This window comes from Electrophorus electricus, chromosome 8 (genome assembly GCF_041902795.1).
Source record: "Electrophorus electricus isolate QZ-2024a chromosome 8, ASM4190279v1, whole genome shotgun sequence".
Taxonomy (NCBI): domain Eukaryota; kingdom Metazoa; phylum Chordata; class Actinopteri; order Gymnotiformes; family Gymnotidae; genus Electrophorus; species Electrophorus electricus.
Window position 1 is genome coordinate 21,734,930 of NC_137504.1, and position 20,071 is coordinate 21,755,000.

The 20,071-nt window shown below is 47.7% G+C and overlaps 3 protein-coding genes across 7 annotated transcripts in view; all 3 read left to right on the forward strand.

Moving 5' to 3' along the window:
- The first annotated feature begins 46 nt into the window (after nucleotides 1-46).
- Nucleotides 47-2,356, forward strand: pigw (phosphatidylinositol glycan anchor biosynthesis, class W). 3 transcript variants are annotated; one of them, XM_081719781.1, is made up of 3 exons: nucleotides 109-388; nucleotides 736-880; nucleotides 992-2,356. In XM_081719781.1, exons 2-3 carry the CDS (start codon nucleotides 739-741, stop codon nucleotides 2,215-2,217), a joined length of 1,368 nt encoding a protein of 455 aa, XP_081575907.1. In that variant the 5' UTR covers nucleotides 109-388; nucleotides 736-738; the 3' UTR covers nucleotides 2,218-2,356. The 3 variants fall into 3 exon arrangements, with proteins under 3 accessions (XP_081575906.1, XP_081575907.1, XP_026866090.2); XM_081719780.1 differs by having other exon boundaries at nucleotides 47-146; nucleotides 736-2,356; XM_027010289.3 differs by having other exon boundaries at nucleotides 736-2,356.
- A 167-nt stretch (nucleotides 2,357-2,523) lies between these two features.
- ggnbp2 (gametogenetin binding protein 2) lies at nucleotides 2,524-9,874 on the forward strand. Of its 3 annotated transcripts, none has more exons than XM_081719777.1 (14): nucleotides 2,524-2,677; nucleotides 3,931-4,056; nucleotides 4,582-4,662; nucleotides 4,941-5,194; nucleotides 5,473-5,571; nucleotides 6,021-6,134; nucleotides 6,558-6,767; nucleotides 7,071-7,245; nucleotides 7,369-7,560; nucleotides 7,712-7,857; nucleotides 7,989-8,116; nucleotides 8,215-8,363; nucleotides 8,656-8,916; nucleotides 9,071-9,874. In XM_081719777.1, exons 2-14 carry the CDS (start codon nucleotides 3,964-3,966, stop codon nucleotides 9,263-9,265), a joined length of 2,097 nt encoding a protein of 698 aa, XP_081575903.1. In that variant the 5' UTR covers nucleotides 2,524-2,677; nucleotides 3,931-3,963; the 3' UTR covers nucleotides 9,266-9,874. The 3 variants fall into 3 exon arrangements, with proteins under 3 accessions (XP_081575903.1, XP_081575905.1, XP_081575904.1); XM_081719779.1 differs by having other exon boundaries at nucleotides 9,074-9,874; XM_081719778.1 differs by lacking the exon at nucleotides 2,524-2,677 and adding an exon at nucleotides 2,695-2,865.
- Nucleotides 9,875-10,432: 558 nt separating this feature from the next.
- The window catches only part of dhrs11a (dehydrogenase/reductase 11a), a 23,849-nt gene continuing 14,210 nt past the window's right edge, over nucleotides 10,433-20,071 (forward strand). Inside the window, exon 1 of the mRNA XM_027010302.3 lies at nucleotides 10,433-10,793. Within this exon, the coding sequence (XP_026866103.2) occupies nucleotides 10,662-10,793 (132 nt within the window). The 5' untranslated portion in view covers nucleotides 10,433-10,661. The remainder of the gene's footprint in view (nucleotides 10,794-20,071) is intronic.

The window sequence follows — 20,071 nt, forward strand, 5'->3', positions numbered from 1 at the left end:
TACCGGCACGAAAATGCACGAAAATGCACGACAATGCACGAAAATGCAGCAACGTCACGTTTTGCAAAGCACGAAGACACACCTCCGCCATGACGTAATACACAGCAACGCCCAGCCGACACGAACGGAACACACACGCGGAAAAGGCAATAAAGATATTTGAAAACGATTAACCAGAAACTAGAATGTTATACCGCCAGATGAAAAGAACGTAATTGTATATATTTTGTCATGAATACTAATACAAAATCGCGATTCAAATTTGATTTGACAGATCAGCGCAGAAGCCAATGGTAGCTAGCTAGCTGTACTACTAGCTAACAACATTAGCTATGAGGAATGAAATACGTGCATTCACAATTATTCTCCATACATCACAAGTGTAGCGGTAGGTTGAATATCTCAACCGTTTTCTTTGCATTTTTAGTGCTGACAGTCATGCTGTGGTATCTCCCAGGAGCTCAATGTTGCTGGTAGATGGGGATAAGGATGATTCTAAAACGTCTATTCAGTCCGTTTTAAAAACAAACCTTTGCCTCAACAGTGCAACTTAAAAGAGTTTTAATTTCTCTTTTATTTCAAACAATTCATTTTATCATTGTCGATATATTTAATAGAATTTTATTAATTAAAATTAAAAAAAATGTATAGTTATTATTTATTACTATAGTAAATTATTGTGTGTTGCAGGTATATTTTGGTAATGGTCTGTCACTATAATTCATATCGTCACAGGCAATGGCTGAGGCTGAAGTGAAGGTTGCATTTGTCAGCAACCTCAATGGCACGACCCTGGCAGAAGTGTCCCTGGGGTGCATCCTAGCCCCTCTCTGTCTGCTCAGCAGAGGGCTGTTCCTGATCACCTTTCACCGGAGTAAAGGTGTTCTCCCTCTCGGCACTGCTACCCACCTCCTCGTGGATTTCACCATGCTGATTATGCCTTTGGTTTTCTCGTGTACCGTTCTCAGTGACATTCTTCACCTGGTTATAGTAGGTTTGGCTGCAGCTGACCTTTCTGTGCTGATCCTCTTGTACGGGAACCAGAAACCACCTCCTCATGGGACCTTCCGGAGTTCGTTGGACAGATTTATGCACACTCGCGTGGAGTCCAACCTCGTCCCCTTCGTGACTGTGTTCCGGGTGCTGGTCAACGTGAAGACGGCCATCAGCATTTTGGCCGTGGACTTCAGTGTGTTCCCGAGGCGTTATGCAAAGACGGAATCCTACGGGACAGGGGTCATGGACTTTGGTGTGGGAGCATACGTCATGGCCAATGCATTGGTCTGTCCTGAAGCCAGGGGCAAAGAGACTCGGGGCTCAAAGTTCAGCCATTTGGTGAAGCAGATGCTCTCTGTCTGGCCCCTGGTCCTCCTGGGCATTTTAAGGCTGGTGAGCTTGAAGGCATCAGGCTACCACGAGCACATGACGGAGTATGGCATCCACTGGAACTTCTTCTTCACGCTGGCTGTGGTGAGAGTGGTGGCATCTGCTCTTCTCTCTGTTTTTCCTGTCAGAAGCTCTTGGCTCCTGGCTTTGCTGCTAAGCGGAGCTTACCAAGTCGTCCTAGAGACAACAGACCTGAAGAACTTTATCATCCACAACAATGAGCGCCATGGCTTTCTGCAGGCTAATAGAGAGGGGATTTTCTCTGCGATGGGTTATGTTGCCATCTACCTGGCCGGAGTCCAAGTTGGTGACTATCTTATGCGGAAAAGGACTCTGGTTAAAGACTGGCTTCGTGTGGTCTGGAACCTTCTCTTGGGGAGCTTTGCATTGTGGGTGCTTTTATTCATATGCCAGACATGTATAGAGCCGGTTTCACGTCGAATGGCAAACCTCTCATTCTGTATATGGACTGTGGCCCAGTCCTTGTTTTTTCTTACTTGTTTGAGCTTGGCTGATATTGTGTTACTTTTTGCCAAAATGGTGTCAAATTCACCTTTTGTGTCAACCTCTTGGAATCCAGCTGGGGGACTGCAGACAGAAGGAAGAATAAGAAAAAAATTGGATGAGGTGTGTCTCATTCAGTCTGTGAGCAGGAATCAACTGTTGTTTTTCTTGCTTGCAAATCTAATGACTGGTTTAACTAACACAGTTGTAGACACTCTGAAAAGCAGTGATTTTTTTGCTGTTTATATATTGTTGCTTTACATGCTCATGAACAGTTTAGCTATTTTCATTTTACATATCAACAATATTACTATCAAGTTTTGGTAATTTTTTCCCCACATTGCTGTAGTCAGTTCCCCTGCTGCTAAGATAATTTGAGATTTTTTTGTGTGTGTGTTGAAAAAAAGGGTCCAGGCTGTTGCACATTAATGAACTTTGAATATCGAATAAAACATATTTAAAAATATTTCTTAATTTCCATATTGTCAAATTCCAAATCTTATTGCCAAGAAACAGGACATTTCAGAGATCCGCCAGCTGTCCGCACAAAATGCTTCACCGTGTTGATCGTACATCTCGGGTTTTTTTTCTCAGTACCGTAAGCGGTTGAGCTGGGTGAAGCACTACCACAACTCCCTGTGTGAGACGCTCTGCTTACTGTGCTGTCTGCAGGACTCGGGACTACTTTTTGACGTGAAGGGCAGAGGTTACGAGAACACTCTGTCGCCACATACGCGTCAGTGTCGTACTTGTTTGTTTTTGTACAAAACAGAAACTTTCGAAAGCGGTAAGTGCAGCTTTTGAAGTAAAGATGTCACTTTCTTTTTTGTCTTAACTAACATAAACTATGAGCTCGTCAGGATTATTAGCATTATGTTGAGCCGGTTATGCTAACTTCCTGCGGAGAAGCGTCAGGAGATGTCAAGCGCTTAGAGGCTTCAGTTTCGCTCGCCCAGATCCTCAAGACGTGTTAAGGTAGCTCGCTACCCAAGTGTTTTGCAGCTAAATGTTCTAAAGCTGCTTAACGATTTGGCTGTTTTGTGATAAGTTTGTTATGATTTCATATACAGGTAGTGCCGTGTTCAACAATTTTATCTAGTTATTTTGCTAGTAGCCGGAGTGGGTTGTTCTAGCGTTGGCTAGCTGTCAGTTAGCCCGCCTCGCTAGCGTCCTGTGAACAGTATAGACAACCATCCAGCTCGTTCAGTGTTAGCTACATAATAAATGAGTGTTCAACAAGATGTTTCATTAGATTGTGTTATACAATTTCACTGTTTAGCTACCGCGCTATTTCATTTGGCTCGTAGGTTAACCGCATATTGCTTAGCTGACAGCTTAAATGGTCAACCTCGCTAACCAGCTGTAAGCGTTGACAGCAAGTCATACATGGATTTGATTGTCTTAGCTAGCTGTCTTCTGGAAGTCCGAATATAGATGCGCTTGTAGACACATGCTGAATATATAGCTAGCGTTTTATCACTTTATAAGCAAATTAAAGAAATTGTCAGTACCTTTAGTTGGTTCTCATGTTGGAATTCGTTTAAGGCTATAGGTTAGCTTAGCTAGCTAGCTGGTTAACCAGGTGCCTCGTAACTTAGCTGGCTAGGTAGCGTTAGCTACGTAGAGATGGCTCTGAATGATGTGCTTCGCTTGGAAAGAAGGAAATGGTTTGTTTGGCTTTAGTTAATAGAGGTGCACTGGATATGATTTTTTTGTGCTTCTATTGGCATGAACGGTTGTAAAAGTACAATAACATTACGCGGATACTGGGCGTAACCACCCAGTTCGTTAGCTTTAAGTAGCCTAGCTAGCTAAGCTGCTTGGCCAACTAAACTGTACGGAGTGACTGGCGAGATGAGACTAGCTAGCATGTTCCTACAAGACACTTCTTGCAAAAAAAAGCTAGCTAGCTAGTTGATGTTTTTGAAACTGCATTGACTCTTTTGAAGGACAGCGTTCAAAAAAATTGCTGGAGGGGGAACGTTTTGGTTTGTGATACTGCGAATACGTGATACTTTAAACTGTTCCCCATGTACACAGGGAGAGCTACACCGACAAGAGCTGGGAAAAGACATGGCGCGTTTGGTAGCCGTTTGCAGAGACGGGGAAGAGGACTACCTCTTCCTCGCAAGACAGATTCCCCTGTATATTGATGACTCGCTCACGGTAAGGTCCTGTGTTTGTTACTGAACACATCGTTGCAGTCATGTCATTGCTGTTACTTTCAGTGAGAGAAAACTGCATGGCAAGAGAGCACGGGTCAAATATCTAACACTTAAGGATAGGCCTCATGCTAATGCAACTAGCAGGCTCACCCCTGGCCGTCATTTGATTTTTGATTTTTTTTTCCCCTCTGCTGCAATCTTGAGAAGAACCATCTATACTGATGGTTGATATGAATAAACCAGCTAAACCATGTTAAATGTGTTTCCTTAATGTACCTGTCAAACTGTAGTTATAACTGAGCTATCATGTTATAGGATGATCTAGAATGCCACAAGTGATCCCCAAATTAATTGATTTAATTTCTCTATATCTGTCTTGTAGAGTTTTGCAATTGACAAATGGCTTTGTGTATCAGTTAAATGTGTTTGTAAATGAATGACCTACATATAAAGTTGTCATAACGCTTGTGAATGTCAGTAGTCTGACTAAGGTTATTCTCCATGCTTGGCATTATGTTTTATAAAGATGGTGATGGAATTTCCTGAGAGCGTATTGGACTTTGACAGTCATCAGATCAACAGTTCACTAATGAAGCAGTTTATTGAGGTAAGGTTATTGTGCAAGAATTTAATCTGCAAGTGTCATGATGTAGAGCAATCCTGAGAACAATATATCCTAACCCGACTGTGAGTGTAGTGTTTTGTGCAGAAACTATGCAGCTGAACCCTTTGAGTAGTATCCTGCAAATTTCCTCCCTAGCTCCATCCCTTTGCTTTTGAATTTAAGCTTTTACTGTTTTAGTTGCCCGCACACCACGGCCAGTATTCCCAACGGATCCTTCGGAGGACTCTGTCCTTGACTCACCTGTGTTTAACCCTTGGCAGCACCACGGCATGCTGAAGCAGCAGGACCTGAACATGGCACTGATGGTGATGTCGCGTGAGGTGTTTGGTGCGCTGGCCCAGCTGGTGCCGTGCGTGGGCTGCCGGCGCAGTGTAGAGCGCCTCTTCTCCCAGCTCAGCGACTCAGGCTACCTCGCCCTGGAGCCACTGACCGTGGGCTCGGCCAGCGTGCTTTCCGTGACCAGGGCCTGCCTGGCGGACCCACGCAAGCTCTACGCACTCTTTTACGTCCACGGGTAAGCGCACTGACGAGGCCAGGGTAAGCGCGGGATGGGTGCATTGTGGGATATGTTTGGATGGGTAAAAGCAAGGGCTCCAGATGTTCTGTGGTCCGACACAGGTGTTGCACGCGTGGGTCTGGGTGTGCATGTCTTAGCGTTGAGGGGGCTGAATGTTGGTTTAGCTTTGGTGGTTCTGTGGAGGTTTTTGTTTTGTTTTTAGTTTTTTGTCTCTCCCCCCCCCCCCCCTCCTCCTCGCATGCATGTGTTGTAAAGTTTATGTTTTACCTTTGCAGGTCAAAGTTGAATGACATTATTGACGCCATTCCCAAAAGCAAAAAGAACAAACGCTGTCAGTTGCATTCTTTGGACACGCACAAGCCCAAGCCCTTAGGGTAAGTCAAGGTTAATGTGTTCTTGGGCTGAGAGGAAGGAACTCTGATCTACTGCGCTTTTCCACTTTGGGCTCTTTCAGACCTCCTACAGGCAGGCTGTTACTAGGCGACGGGGGGGTGGGGGGGGGGGGTGTAAGTATTCAGAAAAAACCCTCGTTGCCTTCCTCTCAGGTTTGAATGTTCTGAACAATATCAGGCCCTTGAACCAGTTTACAAACAACTTGCAATGTGCAAACCCAGCACATCATTTTTATTTGTATTTTTTTGTCCATAATCATGGCATCAGTGAAGTTGCCGTGAGCTGGCTGCCTGAGTTTAGGCAGCATTTAAGGCCATGTATACCGCCCCTTCCTAAGCCTGTCCGGACCGAGCGGTATCCGCTATCGGTCATTCTGTAGCCATGGCGACTGTTGAGTATGTGGTGACCATGGACACCGGCTGTGCCACAGAGGGAGCTGGATGGACGTGTGGGAGCTGATGTCCCAGGAGTGCCGGGATGAGGTAGTCCTGATCGACAGTGCTTGTCTGCTGGAGACTCTGGAGACTTACCTGCGCAAGCACAGGTAAAACGCCTGCTGCATACATTTTCATCTGTTGCAGTGAAGTCAGTTTGTGAAGAACAGATTGCTTGCTGTGCTGTTTGATTTTATTTGGTATTTTATTATTCATTTTTTGGTCCTGTGTACTGCTGGATAAATAATGTATCTAGTGTTCATAATAGGGTTGTAAAGGATGCCGTTTACCACCCAAATCAAATTGCAATACAGCTCAAACAAATGTTTTTGTTTGTTTTTTCTTTTTTCTTTTGAAATGAACATGATGAAGCAAAGCTGAGAATTAGCAGGGATTCATTTATATTTTTATTCATTAATTCACAAAGCACCATTTCGAGCACCAGAAACGGATACAAAGACCCGCACTCGAGCAGATGAGCCGCGCTTTAGCTTTCTTGCCTGGTAACCGGCCGACTCCGGCCCCTGTCCCAGGTTCTGCACGGACTGCAAGAACAAGGTTCTGCGGGCCTACAACATCCTGGTGGGCGAGCTGGACTGCAGCAGCGAGAAGGGCTACTGTGCCGCGCTGTACGAGGGCCTGCGCTGCTGTCCACACGAGCGCCACATCCACGTGTGCTGCCAGACCGACTTCATCGCCCACCTGCTGGGCCGCGCCGAACCCGAGTTCGCCGGCGGCTATGAGTGAGTCACTGCCGGGCCCGCGAGTCTTCGGACTTCCGTCCGGGCGCGTTCATCCCGTATAACTGGAGCGCATGTGATTTTTGACGACTTCTTTGGGCGTGTGACGGTTTATGTTTCTTCGCGTGCACGTGTGGTCATAGCTCGGCCGCGACGTGCCGACTTGTCCTCCGGAGCGTAAAATACTAACATCAGGTTGGGGTTCCACAGATAAGAAGGGGGGGGGGGGAAACTGCTCTGAGCTGAGCGCGCGTGGGCGTGGCGTGGTGTGGTGGTGGGTGCTCGAGCACTGGTGTCTGTGTGCAGGCGCAGGGAGAGGCACGCCAAGACCATCGACGTGGCCCAGGAGGAGGTGCTGACGTGCCTGGGCATCCACCTGTACGAGCGCCTGCATCGCATTTGGCAGAAGCTGCGGGCCGAGGAGCAGACGTGGCACATGCTCTTCTACCTGGGCATCGACGCGCTGCGCAAAAGCTTCGAGGTACCCAGTGCAAAGCATCCCCCCCTCCCCCGCAGCTGCGTGACAGCTGGCCTACTCATTGTTTAAACGCTGCACGCTCTCTCTCTCTCTCTCTCTCTCTCTCTCTCTCTCTCTCACACGTAGACGGCGGTGGAGAAGGTGCAGGGCATCAGCCGGCTGGAGCAGCTGTGTGAGGAGCTGTCGGAGGAGGAGCGGGCCAAGGAGCTGAAGCAGGAGAAGAAGAGGCAAAAGCGCAAGAACAGGCGCAAAAACAAGTGCGGCTTCGACATGTCTGGGCATGAGACCGAGGGCGACAAAGACAAGAACCTGGATGAGGCAGGGGAAACGCTCTCTCCTTCCACACCTGCCCATAACCCCCAGCGCGCGGTCGTCATCAGCGGCTCTGCGCTTTTAGATATCCTACACGCTCACCCTCTCCCTCCCTTCCTCTGCCTCTTGGCCCTCTTTCCCCCCCTCCCTCGCTCAGGGGTCGACGGACTCGGCGGACAGAGGCTGCAAGTCGTGCGGCAGCGGCTCGGAGTCCGGCGGCAGCGTGGAGGCGATCGTGCCAGCGGAGAGCTCTTCCTGCAGCTGCCCTGCCGCCTCCATCCTGGGCTCGCCCAAAACCGAGAAAGGAAAGCATCGGTCCCCCCCCCCCCCCCCCCCCCCGCCGGCAGTACCGACAAGCTCAATCCATTACGTTTAGACGGTAGCAAAGAAAACCCAAAAACTCGGTGATTTACCCTTTACAAAATTTCGCACACAGGTCTCTCGTCTCACAGTAACGGCAGCGACTGTGGCTACTCCTCCAGCATGGAAGGCAGCGAGACGGGCTCCAGAGAAGGCTCGGACGTGGCGTGCACCGAGGGCATGTGCAACCACGACGAATCAGGTAGAAGATGGAAGCAACCTCCCCTTTCTCCGCCAGCGACACTTCTGCTCGTCCGGCCTCCGCCGGCAGCCTCTGAAAGCTTTGCCGTGTCCCCGCAGGCGAGTTCTCGTGCAGTCACCGCTGCTCGGAGGACAAGGAGGAGACCGGCGCAGACAGCTGCGTGGAGTGCTGGGTGAACCTGGAGGAGCACACCAAGAGCAAGAAGAAGAAAAGGAGGAGCAAGGGCTCGTTGTGCGGCTACCATCACGTGAGTCGCGTCGGACGCCCTTCTACAGGTTCCTCGGTCTGTGTTGCCTTTCACGCAGCTTGCTCTGGTGCAGCAAAAACAAGAATCATGGGTTTACCAGTCGTAGCTCACACCAAGCCTCAGAGTCCTCAGAGTCTGGCACTGCCCTCAAAAACCACTTAAATATCAGGAGCTTGCGTAGACGCGGGAGGACTCGGTGCGAACCATATTGGTTTGGGGGCGGGTCCGGAATGTGCTGGATATGTGTCTTTTGTCGCTTCTGAAGCCTGTCTCGCCACCCGCTGTCCTGCAGGGTCTGAAGGCAAAGCTGTGCACGCCAGAAGGTCACCGGGGAGGCCTGCCCGTCTCAGGGGACCAGCCCACCGCTTCGCTGCCACACCGCTGTCAGGAAACGACGTGTCCAGAGACGTGCTGCGGCTCATTCGCCAACGTCGTCCAGAGGCTCCCCTGGGCCGAGGAGCAGGGGAAGGGCCCCGGCAGCCCGGTCCAGACGCCCCCGTCCGACACCTGCACACAGAGCGACGGCACCACCAAGAGCCTCATGGAGCTGCTGGTGAGTCCTTCGTTCTGAGCAGTACCGAAGTACCACTTGTAAACGTGACTGTAGCTGTAAATTTAAAAACTACACTTTTGTATTATTTGTCTTTTTTTTTTTTTTTTTTTTTTTTTTTTTTTGGTCTTCGTTCATCCAACAACGCATGGAAAAGCAGGAGGAGGCAGAGGCGTTGTCGGACGAGGAGAACTGCCTGACACAGGATGAGATCCAGTCGTTTGTGGAGGAGAACAAGTCATTCTACAGCACACGAGACCAGTACAGACAGCACCTGAAAGATCGCTTCACCAAATACTGCCACTCCAGTGTGTGTAGAGGAGAGTGGTTTCCTACTACCAGTGTCAACTAAACATCACGCGCACGCGCACTCGATTTTTATGGATGGAGGGGGAAAACACTCAAGTATCAAACACAATAAATTCCAGAGCTGTGTCTAATGCATTAGAAAGTTTATTTTTGTCCACCCTCCACAAACCCTCCCCACATCCATCTTCTCAATTCCTACATCTCTGTTTTCTCTCCTCTTTATCAGTCTTGTTTCTTTCAAATTCCCTTTGAAAGAAGGACGGGCTCACTCATTCCTCCAGCCTTCCTCACCACGTCTGGCACTTTTGGTTCGGTTTATTTTTGTTTCTGGATTTGTTGGTTTATGGAGTGGGTTATTAAGGGTGTGGTGGAATTGGTATTGAAGCTTGTAAACTGTAGGGTTAGATTGCAGTAGTCTCCTTGTCTTATTGTTTCTATGAACGTTCTCTTTATTTCCCAATTGCTTCATGGACTGTGACACTCTCTAGTAGGGGGAAAAGTTGTACCGATAAATGTGTACAGAAATGAAATTAAAAGAATATAAAGCTTTTACAGGAAGACAAATGTCCATTTATAAGGACGTTTGGGTGTAACGGTGAGCGCGATGTGCAAAATTTACATAATAAAGAGTATTTATTAATAAGCATTAAAAGTTGTTTTGGTTTGAAATGTGTAAGAACATTTAGCCTTAATTTGAAACCCTAACTATCTTGAATGCAAGTCCTCTAAATGTAAAGACCGCCGGTGGAAATCTTTCAGCAGTTCTCTGTATGTTATGTATTTTATTCCGTTAAATGAACAAAAGGGGGTACCAGCGCTTAACAACCGTACGTTTATTATGGATCTCAAATAGACCTGCCAAAGCTTCCCCGGGTATGTTTCAGACGTTTCCTTCATCCGCCCCTAGATGGCGGAGTATTCCCACAACGATTCTCTTAAGGCTTCATGAAGCTTTTAATGATGCGTTTAGACTATTAACACGACACTTAATTGTATCATTGTGTAATACCATGCTTTATATACATGTCAAACAGTCAATTTGTTTTTTTATTATTATTGCAACCTATCCGACTTATCCAGGATATGCCACAGCGTATTCGCCACTCCCGTGTGTGCAAAAAAAATACTTGCGAGCGGTGACAACAACCGAAAATGTTGCCTTCCGCTTGCCATCTAATATTTAATCGTGGGCGCACGGATTGGGGCTTGCTTATCAGCGCACTGTCCTGCGCCACGGAGAGGAGATCGCACAGGCTTGCACGGTGGTACATCTGCTCGCCCTGCGCTGGCTGCCGCCCGAGCGACTTTAGATCTACGAGTTGCCGGGCTGACTGCGGAGCGCTGCTCGACCACGATCAGTCGCTCTGCAGCACTGTTGCAAAGTGGGCTGCGAGTGTAGTACACCTGCGTACAATCTCACCAAGTCCAGGAGCGCAGCCATGGAGCGGTGGAAAGGCAGAGTGGCTCTGGTGACGGGCGCTTCGGTGGGAATCGGGGCGGCTGTCGCTCGGGCTCTGGTCCAACAAGGCATGAAGGTAGTCGGATGCGCCAGGAACGTGGACAAAATAGAGGTAAGACGCGACTCCCGTTAGCGTTTAGTCCCGCGGCATTTGCCCGGGCCTAAGCAGTGCGATAGATGCGCTGGCGGTGTCGCCGCTTCGCTAGCTGGCCGGACCAGCTATCGCGCCTGGCGAGCGGGTTTTAACTGGTGGTAAGACTGGTGATCGCAGAGGCGCACGGTGGCGGCTCAGCCACGAACGAAGTGCCTCCGTAGGACCGGGACTGAGCACGCGGAGCCCGGGCTCGTTAATGACCGTTTATTTTACGTTTCTGACATCCGGTTAGGTCGCCAAGAAACGCTGTCATGACGCGACTCGGATTTCTGAAGTTTATTGATCAGCGAATAAGCTCGTATCGTGTTACTTATCGTACTAGTCGTACTATTGAAATCTCGTTACTCGTATAGGAAAGCTGTCTCTCTCTGGGAGTGTGATCTCGAGCGTTAAAGCAGCACGACAGACCCTAATGACTGAACTCTTCTCGTGTCATTGCTCTTCTGCGTTGTCTTTCATATCCGCTTTCTTGTGGTTACGCAACTGTTTTCCCGCTTATTCTGACTTAATAATAGACTTTTAAATGCTAACACAAAGACTGCGCCCGTTTTCACTCCTTTTTCCCCCCCTCCTTCTTCTCATCTGAGCTCTTCGGCAATCATTGACTGCACTCCCCTGAGTGCCGCGTCTGGGCCCCTGCTTTTCCCTTCGCTCAAACCTCCACGGACCCGTTGGAAGTCGTTGAGACGTCTCAGAAAATGATGGCATGCAGACACTGGAGAAACGGGCAGGGGGTCCTCCTCATGACGTAGCACCGGACAGCTCTGACCCTAACCTGCCTGTGTTTGACACTCCCTAGTAGTTTGATGTTAGGTTTGTGAGGTTGGCCCGCTTTCTTTGGGAGGAGCACCCAAACTGATCTGTAACGGGAGTCTGAAATGTCCCTGGGTGGCATGAGCAGACGGCCGTTCAGATCGCGCTGATGAATTGCTTCAGTGTATGGAAATAACGGCAGTGAAAGGATCTGACAACCCTGTAGATGTAATTGCCACCAAATTTCATATGCAAATATTTTTATTTCTGGGGGTCTGTCCTGTGATTATGTTTACTGTCTACATGACTACTTGTAATCACTCTCTCCGGATGTGCCTGAAACTTTAGATCAATAGAGACCAAAGTTTGCTTTTTTTTATAACCCTGTGTGATCACCTTGACTCAAGCACTAATGTGATTAGCTATCCTTTTTTTTTAAATAAGCATGTGTGCGTTTGTGTATGTGTCTGTGAGTGAATAATTAAGACCACAAGACTTTACAAGAGATTTAACAGCTCTAGCAGGTCCTTGCAGGTTGCTAACAGCTCTGACAGGTCCTTGCACTTTGCAATAGTGTAATTATTCACCTTTATAAGATCGGTTTGTTTGGTTGAGTTGGTCTCTAGTAGTGCATTATAAGACTGAAGTGACAGTAATAGTGTTGTAACTCACTTGGCTGTAACTGTGTCAAAAGCAATTGTGCAAGAGTGTGTGAGCATCGGTGTGCAGTGTACGGCATCGTGCGTGCAAGTGCGTGATGTATCGTCCTTTGAGCGTGTGGTTCCACCGCATCTCACCTGGGTTCGCACCCCAAGGACATAAATACAGTCCATGCGACAACCAGATGGAGTGTGTTTGCTGCACCCCAAGCTGGGACCAAGTGGGCCACGTGCGCCGAGTTTTGGTCCCCTCCCACGCAGTCTCGTGTGACCGGCGGACGGGAGCAGGGCGTAAAGTGTGAAACGAGAGCGTCGGAGCAAACGAGCAGTCGCCGTGGAAATGGAGAGGTGCAACAGCGCTGTTGTAGAATCCGTTGTCAGGTCAAATCACTGGTGCGTAACAGTGACACTTTCTGTTAATTGTGCTCCTGCACACGCTGATCTGGATTCAGGCCTCCTACGCCGCATCCTTCAGATGTTAATCCCAAAGCTAAGGTAGGACTGATTCCAGAACCAGCTCAGAAACAAGACACAGTTCAAGCTACAACAGATGGTGAGTGGTAGGCTCGGTGCCTTGAATGTCAGACACGGGTCTAATGGCACACAGAGCACAACTTTAACCTGTACACGTCATTTTTAGCTTTGCAGTAAAATATGAAAGTAGAGATAATGGTAGATATACTGTTAAAGATGTGGCCACAGTGAGGAAAAATGAATGATGGGGTAGACGCATTACATTTTCAGATGGCTTCAAATTATAATCGCTTGTTTTTTTTGTCCTTTAATTTATTGCTGAGCATCCACCATGAGAACGGGATGGTGGAGTGTTGGCGGAGTGTTCCTTGTTTGCAAATAACGGCAGCCCCAAGGTGGATCTCTGCAGCTGGAGTTTAGGGTGGAGACACCACCTGGGCCGGGGCTCTTCTTGAAGTGAATGACAGTGGGGGTCCTGACTGAAAGGACAGTGATGGGTGGAGTGGGTTCCACCACACCACACCTCGTTTTATCAGGGTTCCGTGTGTGTGTGTGTGTGTGTGTGTGTGTGTGTGTGTGTGTGTGTGTGTGTGTGTGTGTGTGTGTGTGTGTGTAAGTGTAAGAAAAGGCAGTGTAATATTTTCCATTCATCTCACTCTTCTTTGAGATCGGGAGGTCAGTGTGGTTCCATCCAAGCTCTACTCGAATACAGCACAGATTAATTGCCCAGTAGCTTCTACTTGTAAACACGTCCAATTTAGATCTCTGTTCCTAACTGGCCCAAAGTGCAAACTCTCCATGTAGCTGGACTTGCACAACAAACGGCCCTCGGCTGCAACTCCTTTAAGGTCTCATGCTGTGCAGTTTCCTTTGCAACCGAAGGTAACTGCACGAGGTTACGCGTGGGTCGTACCACACCTAAGATCTCCTGTTACCTGTTTACTATAAAGTGGAAACCTCCATTCAGCTGACGAGAGGCCGTAGCAGGGAGCGCGGGTTTGGGGCCGCTGCCAGGGCTGTGAGCAGACGCCCTCCCCTGCAAACACGAATTACAACAGCAGCTTCTCCACACGGAGTCCATCCCCGTAGAGTTAGCAGTCCGTCAGGGAAATTGTAAACTTGCCGACTACATGTCTCGAAGCGTAGTTGTATATAAGAATATAATGATCACTTACACCATGGATGTTGTGGTGTCTTGGCTCAGTTAGACGTATCACATGTCTTTCCCGATTCCCTTGGACATCCTCCGATTCTTACAGGTGTCTCATGGTGCTTCCTGACTCTGATCAACAGCAGGATCTGTACAAACGTCACGCTAAAGTGAGCAGAGTGATCGAATGCAATGTATGGATTTTTCTTTTCATGAATTGGCCCGATGGAAGCGTAAATCATTCGGAATCGTCTCCCTGTTCCGGGTGAGATAGTATAGAAGCCAAACTGTGGTGTAGCTTTAGGTTGTGTGCTCCAGATCGAAGCATCAGGTCTTTTTCTGCTGGGCTCGAAGCTTCAGCTGTGAAGTAAAACTGACCTCAGGTCAGGTACGACTGGGGGACATCAGCAGTAATCATGGCTGCAAAACGCAGCCCGTCCTCCAAACGGGGGGCTCGGAGTGGAGGGGCCAGCAGAGGCCTGGCGTACCATGTAACCCAGTACCCTGGAACACCTCTGAGCGGACATCGTTACACTGATCGACCCCGGGGACACGATGTGCACTTGGGCATGTGTTTTTTAGCTGGCTGTTGGAAACTCTGTCCTGCGGTGTGACGTGCCCATGCTCCAAGCCGCGGGAACGAACGCAGATGACGAGAGAGAGAGAGAGAGAGAGAGAGAGAGAGAGTGAGAGAGAGAGAGAGAGAAAGAGAGGGGGGACTTGGAGGGGAGTAAAGTGCAGATACTGGAACAGGCTGGAATGGGGAAAGAGAAAGAGAGATGGAGGTGTTTGTCATTTAATCTCTGAGCACTTGTCTTTCGAGCTCAAGTAATTCCTAGTAATAATGAGCATGGTGTGCAGTACAGTGTGTGTGTGTGTGTGTGTGTGTGTGTGTGTGTGTGTGTGTGTGTGTGTGTGTGTGTGTGTGTGTGTGTGTGAGAGAGAGAGTGTGTTTGGGCTCAGATCGTCTTTACATTCTGCATGCAGTCATTAAAAGAGAACCTCAAACCAGAAGTGACCTTGAAAACAGCACAGAGAGGTCCTTACTACTTTATATATGCCGTGTGTGTGTGTGTGTGTGTGTGTGTGTGTGTGTGTACTTGCCTGACAGGACAGAAAATGACACATAGGACCTTGGGGTAGCTTTTGAATGGGCTCCACACTACTGCTTGAGTTAAGCTGTAACTAAAAGCTCCCTCGTAAATATCGTCTCCTCACATTGCCATTTCTGGTTAAACAAGAAATCAAAGCTTCGTTCAACTCGATGTGGTGATGTCAGCTGAGACTTGGGAGCACCGGTTAACAGGAGCACCTCTGGCCATGTTGTGAACAAAACGCTCTGCATTACAGCGGAGTACTGACCACGTTCATGGAGAATGATGACAAGGTGACATTTGGATTTAGTCTGGTGTAAGAGCAGTAGTTTCGTCAATACACAGCAATGGTAGTGTGGTCAATATTAAGAGTGCTGTGGAACGGGAGGGCACCAGTTACATAACCAAGCATACCCACAAGATACCCATACTGAAGTTCGCAGGCTATATAAGGTAAAGGACACACACTTATAGAAGCACGCACACACACACACTGCCTTAAGTAACCTACTCAGCACAGTGCTCTGTTTACAGCCAGAAATTTCCCACCTTTTCCTTATAGACTGTAAAACCTGGATCACCTGCCAAGCGGGAATTCTTCACAATGTTCTGCTGCCTTTTCTTAGCCTTTTACGATGTCCGAACAGGACTTCTGTGTACTGGATAATGTGTCAGGCTTTTCTCTGAAGCGGGGAGCCGCTTGGCTGCTGGGACGTCTCAGGGCTCTTCAGAAGGTGAAATTCTTTGGAGTGTGAAGCCCTCTCTCCAATCTAAGAATACAAGTGTCAGTCATGGTTAAAGATGACAAAGATGTTCATTTGGATGTCATGGTTCGTTTACAACAAAAACAGAACGGGTTGAAAAATTGTGAACAATTAATTGAACCCCCCCCCCCATCTTTCATAACTCTGTACTGTTGTTTCTGCTTATTAGATAGGCCGTTGTTCCAACATTTGTTATTCTTCTACTTCTTATTTTAGTGTTGGTCTGTCTCGGTGCTTAGTAAATACCTTTTGATTTGGCGAGTGGTCTCACTGTCATATATATTTATCGACCCATCGTCATCTCTCCTCAGCTACCCTTCTAAACAGAGCTGGTGAACTTTTCTCGTAGGGAATTCCTTTTCGTTATGTCATCAGGAGAGACTCCAGGCTGCTCTTTACACGCTCGACCTGCTGCCAAGTATCATGGCACGGGCGAACGAAACTTAATCAGGTCTCCAACAGCGCCCCGATGCGTCCACGCACACGCGCGCCGTCGGCCCCCCGGGTTTAACGAATTCTGCCGTCGCCGTGGACAACTCGCCGCGTGCGTTTGAGCGCGTCGCCACGGAGTCTCCATGCGCTGCTGTCTTCTTTCATTTCCCCTCTTGTTCTCTCCCGGACTCGTTCGTTTTATTTCTCGAAGGCTAGGTGCTGGGCCAAGCGAAATCTCCAGTTTATTGCCACACAGGCTTTGAAGTGCATTGGAACAAACGGCAGACAAACGCACACTTTCACCCACCCACCGCTATTTGTTTGTATGCTTCAGTGACCGCGTCAGAAGTCGCTTAACAACGCCTGCCGTTTCAGAGCAGTTCTGGATCAGGAACTGACACGGTGCTCTTTTGGTGCTGGCCGGCTACCGATCAGCCGTGTCCACATCTCCACGCGCAAGCGTCCTGCCTGCGGGAGGTGATGCCAACGTCGCTGAAACGGCTGACTCGCCACTGAGTTGAGTAAATGGGGCGCCAGAGAAGCCTGACTCGGGGAAAACGCGCAAAGTGTTCTTGGATTTGTCTACAAGGCCCTGAGTATGCCTGTCAGGATACACGCTGTGCTGCTGGCCCCTCGCACCTATTCGGTCCATTTTGGCCTCGGCAAACAAAGAAGCCCTTTCTCAGCAGACCAGTATTTATAGCCAGCCGTGAAAGCCGGCGGATCCGCGTGACCCCGAGCGTTTCAGCTGACATGGAAGAGGTAAAAGTAGCTACAGGTGACATACTGTAGTTGCTGAGGGTCAAACGTGACCCACTCTATCTTTTTCTCAAACACGCACACACGTTTACCTCAACATTATGCTTCTGTCAGCGTATCTGGATATGGGTGACAAGATCTGGGTTCTTACTCATGTAATGGAAAGCATGGGATCTGATTAGGATCATTGCCAGGTCAAGATAAGTGGCTTATGAAAGCAAAAGAACAGGGGAGAGTATGGAGAGGTGTTTTATTTATCGTTATATTGGTCAGGTGGCGTACATGCCTCTAGATTTTGGTAGTTGTAATCAGTGGCCACTCTAAAAAGTCTGCGTGTTTATATCCTGGCATGTTGGTGAAGGAACCTCCAGTCGTTTTGTTTTTATAACTGATTGATTGATTTATTTTCTTTGTTAAATCAGTATTGAAAAGACTATCTGTTTCAGTAGCAAAAACTTGACTTACGCTTTTGGTGACATTTCATATTGCAACATGGAGCGGTTAGGAGGCGGACGCGTAAGTTGAGAAGAGCGAATTTTATTATGGGCAAACCCAGAATCCCGATCGTTCCCACAGTCCAGGATCACAGAGCCAGTGCGGATGTGATCAAACGGAACGGAATTAAACACGATGGAAAAAGGAAAGCCGGCTATAACAAACACAAGCAACAATAAGGAACAAACAATGACCAGCAAAGGAAAGGGGGAACAAGATGGGGTTTAAATACGCGAACTAATCAGAATTTAACAAGACACAGGCGCTACAAAACGAACGAAAGACGGAAGCAAAACAAATGCGTGAGACAGGGTAACCATGACGATAAGGAGGTGCCAAACGTGACTCGCATTCGTTGCTTAACCTGAACCGGGCCCTTGGGGAAGTCTCCCTCAAGCTTCTCTTACTACTCTGCCAGTATTTTGGCTCTTTTACTTTTGACAGAACTGATGTAAGTCAGGTGCGTGAACCTTCTTTCTGTGGGATTCAGGTCAGTGCTCGAAGTGCAACAGTCCTCTTTTCCAGCAAAACCCGCAACAAGTCTAGATACAGGGTAGAAAAGTTGTACAAACCTTAAAAGTTACATGAACTTTAATGGGTGCGTTTCAATATAATGTTAATATCTCAAGCTTAATGTTATTAAATATGCTATAGTTTGTGCTAAAAAAAAAAAAGTAACTTGTCATATGTTGTTTTCACGGGCCTTATGTATATCAGTCATAATCAAAAGCATTTTGAAAATGCTCTAGTGATCCAACAAACACTTGTAGTAATAGGAAAAAAGGTGAATGCCTTTATTGATCATATTTTTTAATTGGCTGGGTATCGCGCTTCTTTCTCCATCCTCTTTCCGAGAGCCGTTTTCGTTCCCTGGCTCCTTCTTGAAGCGCCCCGTGTAGTTGTACTTTGCTCTGCGTTTTGTTGGCACTTTCTTTTTGTTTTGGTTTCTCGCAGACAATTTCGGGGACTTGCGCTCTCTTTGCCTGCTGACCTCAGCCTCTGGGTCCTTCTTAAAGCGGCCCAAGTAGTTGTACTTTGGCCTGCGTTTCTTCTTCTGCTTCTGCAGCCAGTCCACCTTTCTCCATCAAGGGCATGAGCGTCTGCCTGCCACAGCTAAGCTCCGTACACCCGACGTAAGCTTGGGCGCCGGTCACCGGAGGTACTTTGTACTTTTGCATGAATCTGAAGCCATCCTTCACCAAAGACTGGGAGCCAAAGAGGTGGACATCGTCATCTGCGCAAGTCTTCTTCGGTTGAAGTGGCCTACAGGTTGTTTGCCTCTTTCTATCAGGCTGAGGCTGACATGGAGGCATCTGGGAGGTACTGATGTGCTCTGGCCTCCACCATGCTGCTCTCTCCTGCCTAAAAGACAGGGGCACAGCACGACAGCTTTGGGATATGTTGAGCACTAAGGTGCTGTTCACTATTTAGTTTAGTTTTATTGCTATTTTTGCTGTCTGTGGTACCCTTTTCTTATCTATATTAGGAGCAAGAAGGTTTTCCTAGTTTTTGCACGCCCTGCTAACTGTGTGCCTGCCAGGCTCAACTGAGTTCAAAAAGGTTCAATTCAATGTGATGACATAGCCTTCAGAAAACCAGAAAGCCTCTGAGTCTTATTGCAGTGCATGATATGTTACATTACCGTTTTTCTGAATTTACATGCACATTGTTTTCTTACATATAGACTACTATAGGTCATCACAGCTTCACACGAAACAAGCAGTAAGGCTCGAAATCAGTTGAATGGCCGGAGAATTGCGTTCAAACTCTGAGAGCCTTTGCATATCAACATTACTGAGATGTGTGGCTTTTAGGAATATCTTATGATAAGTCCCCCAGCGAAAGATATAAACTGTTGACTTGTAGTAGCTGAATGGGACACGGGACACCAAGTTAAACTGAAGTGTTTGTTGTCGAGCTTTTATGGTGAACTGCAGGACATGAAACAGCATGAAGCACTCCATCATTCTTTAACTATCAAGCATGTTGACGTAATACCGCTGTGAATCTATAGGAACGGTGAGAATGGTTCAGACGCATTTTCACGTGTAGTGGATGGGGTTGGCAGGGGACATGTGGTGAGGGGGGATTTCCTTTGTCTGTTTACACTAAAAGTGGCAACCATACTGGCCAGTACATCTCTTGGACTGTTTATGCCGGGCTTGCCAGCTACTTCTAGGGCCCCAGGGAAGTCAGGATCGGCTCTGGCTTGTCACCTGAAATAACTTTTGAAAGACCACTTAAAAATACACTTGCTTGTTTGTTTTTGATTTTGTTTGTTTGTTTGTTTGTTTTTGAGTTAGCTGTTCTTTTAAGTTTTTTCCTTTTTTCCCCCCTTTTATCCTTAATGCAGTTTGCCTTTCTGCCTTGATTTGTATACAGTTGCATTTTTTACTATACTTTCAGTGGATTAATATATGTTTTAATTTGTCTCTCTGTTCATTTGTTCATTCTGTGTATTTAAAGTGCATTTGACATGTATTGCCTTGTGATAGCCTTACCCAGATATCTCCCGGTGAGAGATCTATTAAAGTACTAGTGCTGAATTATTGTGTGTGTGTGTGTGTGTGTGTGTGTGTGTGTGTGTGTGTGTGTACAGTTGTTGTGGCGGGATGGGGGTTAGGGGGTGTGTTCACCCTTATTTGTATAAAATGCC

Excerpts from the sequence above, each read along its gene's own strand:
- ggnbp2 (XM_081719777.1), top strand. The coding sequence starts at position 3,964 with ATGGCGCGTTTGGTAGCCGTTTGCAGAGACGGGGAAGAGGACTACCTC. Across the intron at positions 6,768-7,070 it reads GAGTTCGCCGGCGGCTATGA|GCGCAGGGAGAGGCACGCCA; the intron begins GTGAGTCACTGC and ends GTCTGTGTGCAG. Across the intron at positions 8,364-8,655 it reads CGTTGTGCGGCTACCATCAC|GGTCTGAAGGCAAAGCTGTG; the intron begins GTGAGTCGCGTC and ends GCTGTCCTGCAG.
- pigw (XM_081719780.1), top strand. The coding sequence starts at position 739 with ATGGCTGAGGCTGAAGTGAAGGTTGCATTTGTCAGCAACCTCAATGGC.